The sequence below is a fragment of the Phytophthora infestans genome, genomic scaffold (assembly GCF_000142945.1).
Source record: "Phytophthora infestans T30-4 supercont1.1308 genomic scaffold, whole genome shotgun sequence".
NCBI classification, from domain to species: domain Eukaryota; phylum Oomycota; class Peronosporomycetes; order Peronosporales; family Peronosporaceae; genus Phytophthora; species Phytophthora infestans.
In genome coordinates, this window is record NW_003302656.1 from 558 (window position 1) to 2588 (window position 2031).

A 2031-nucleotide genomic window follows, 5' to 3' on the forward strand; every position below is an offset into this window, starting at 1 on the left:
CACTCCAAAATCATCCGTTTTAATGGATACACGAGAAAATCATCCGTTTTACCCTAGATTATAATCCGTAACCAGGACAGATGCTGAAAGATTCAGAGCAAGTTTCATCGTCCTCAGAGCAACTTTGTTCAGCTGGTTTGGCCAAGTTTGTAGTGATCACCCTGAAACTCGAGCTCTTCTTCACAGAATTCATGTTATCCTTGCTTCTGGTTCATGCTAAATAATTCACGTTTTCTGTGGCGTACGAAAATCTGGTCCGTACAGATGCTCCAGGTAGAGCGTTCTTCTCGCTGGGCAGAGCACTTGGAAGTCGGCAAATGGACAGCTCAACAGCGGGAACACGTAGTAACGCGGAATGAGAAGATGTTTGGCGTACCGATCGATCTGTAGACACTTTGAACACGCATGCCAGCAACTTGACGGGTGAGTGCCTAGCATTTCGACACCATTGGCTTCTGAGTCGGTGAACACAAACACATCCACATAGAACCCGTAGGCTTTGTCCACAAGTCGAGCGGGGATATTCCAGTCACGGTCTCGTGCTACATGGATGTTGCTGTCGTACACTTGGAGTTCATAACCCTCTGGAACGGCCCACCGACTATTTCGAAGCAGCTCGTAGCCTTCCAGGGTCATGCCAAAATCGGCGTCATCGTCCCAAGGAATGACAGATTGAGCACGAAACTGCCCCAACAAGGTGCCGCTGTCAAGCCAATAGTCGACATCGCGCTTGTTGAGCATTGCACTGAAGGCACGCACGAGGTCTGTGATGGACTTGGTGCGCTTACGAGCAGTGACACAAACTTCCGGGCGATAGTAGTGGGCATCGATGTGGCCTTCAAGCTCCGCGCACCAAAAACTACGAGCTCCATTAGGCAGACCACGCATTAGAGCATGATCAGACTCCGCAAGCTCGGAAAGCAGCCACCAACACAGCGATGAGATGAGCATCGACGCCAAAGTACCCGCTGTCCATCGAGAATGTAGCAAGTCACGCAATGCTGGTCTCCACACCGTCATGAATCGATGCATTCCAATAATTTGTTTAGACATCGATGATAAGTCGCTGGATATTCCACACCACGCGCAATTGGTGTCAAGTCGCCGTCTTGCGTTCCACCGGTGTGCAGTATAAATTCTAGGGATCGCGCTTCAAATCCCTGGCTACAGGAATTATCTTATCTGAGTGGATGTCCACTCAGATTTTTCCCAAAGCAGCTTTTCCTATCCCAAATATTACACTAACAGTTTTATTTAGATAAGAAGTCCCGTGAAAAATCTGAGTGGGCATCCACTCAGATAAGATTATTCCGTACAAGCTACCGTACCTGTGACGGGGTCACACAGCACCTTGCGCTAGAGGAAGTTATCTTCCGAGAGTATATAAACTCTCAGTGAACGGCAGTTCACAGGTAAAGAGAGCGAAGTGACCTAAATAAGGTAGATTGTAAACTGAGTATATTTATAGGTAGGTTAAGTTTGGGGCTTAATACAAAACTATTAGTTACCTATAGAAATGCAATGTCATTTAACCAATGGTTGGCTTTGAACGACCTTGGTACCCTTGTACCAAATATCCCGGGAGTATGACGTGTCATACTCCTGAAGTGTGAAGTGTCACACTTCATGTAACCAGGGTACACTTAGGGCTACGTACCCCGTTACATCCTTTTCCCACTTAGGTTCGGTTTACCGACCAATCAGAATGAAGAGGTGTTCGTCACAAACTCTCATTCTCAAAGTCGAAAACCATCGACTTGGCCGCGCGAGCGCGGCGGAGGCTCACTTCACAGTTAGAGCCTCGAGCAGCAACCTGTGCGCTCTTCGTCTAGGTCTCCACTTCGACCGTTATCATGCCTCGTGGCACTGCTAAGAGCGGTGCTAAGACACGCTCCAAGGCTGCTGCCGGTAAGGCGCAAGCCAAGAGCACTAAGCCTCACGGCAAAGGCTCTGCACTTAAGGAGGCTACTCAGGTGGCCTCCGAGGCGATCGGATCCTCGGGTGACGCGGCTGTGGAAGCAGGCGCCACAG

General features: G+C 49.2%; 1 protein-coding gene across 1 annotated transcript; it reads right to left on the bottom strand.

The window, feature by feature from the left end:
• Positions 1-225: 225 nt before the first annotated feature.
• PITG_22121 (uncharacterized protein) lies at positions 226-1020 on the bottom strand (the record flags this gene model as incomplete). The annotated part of the gene is made up of 1 exon (XM_002894673.1): positions 226-1020. One exon carries the CDS (start codon positions 1018-1020, stop codon positions 226-228), a length of 795 nt encoding a protein of 264 aa, XP_002894719.1.
• Between the last annotated feature and the right edge of the window lie 1011 nt (positions 1021-2031).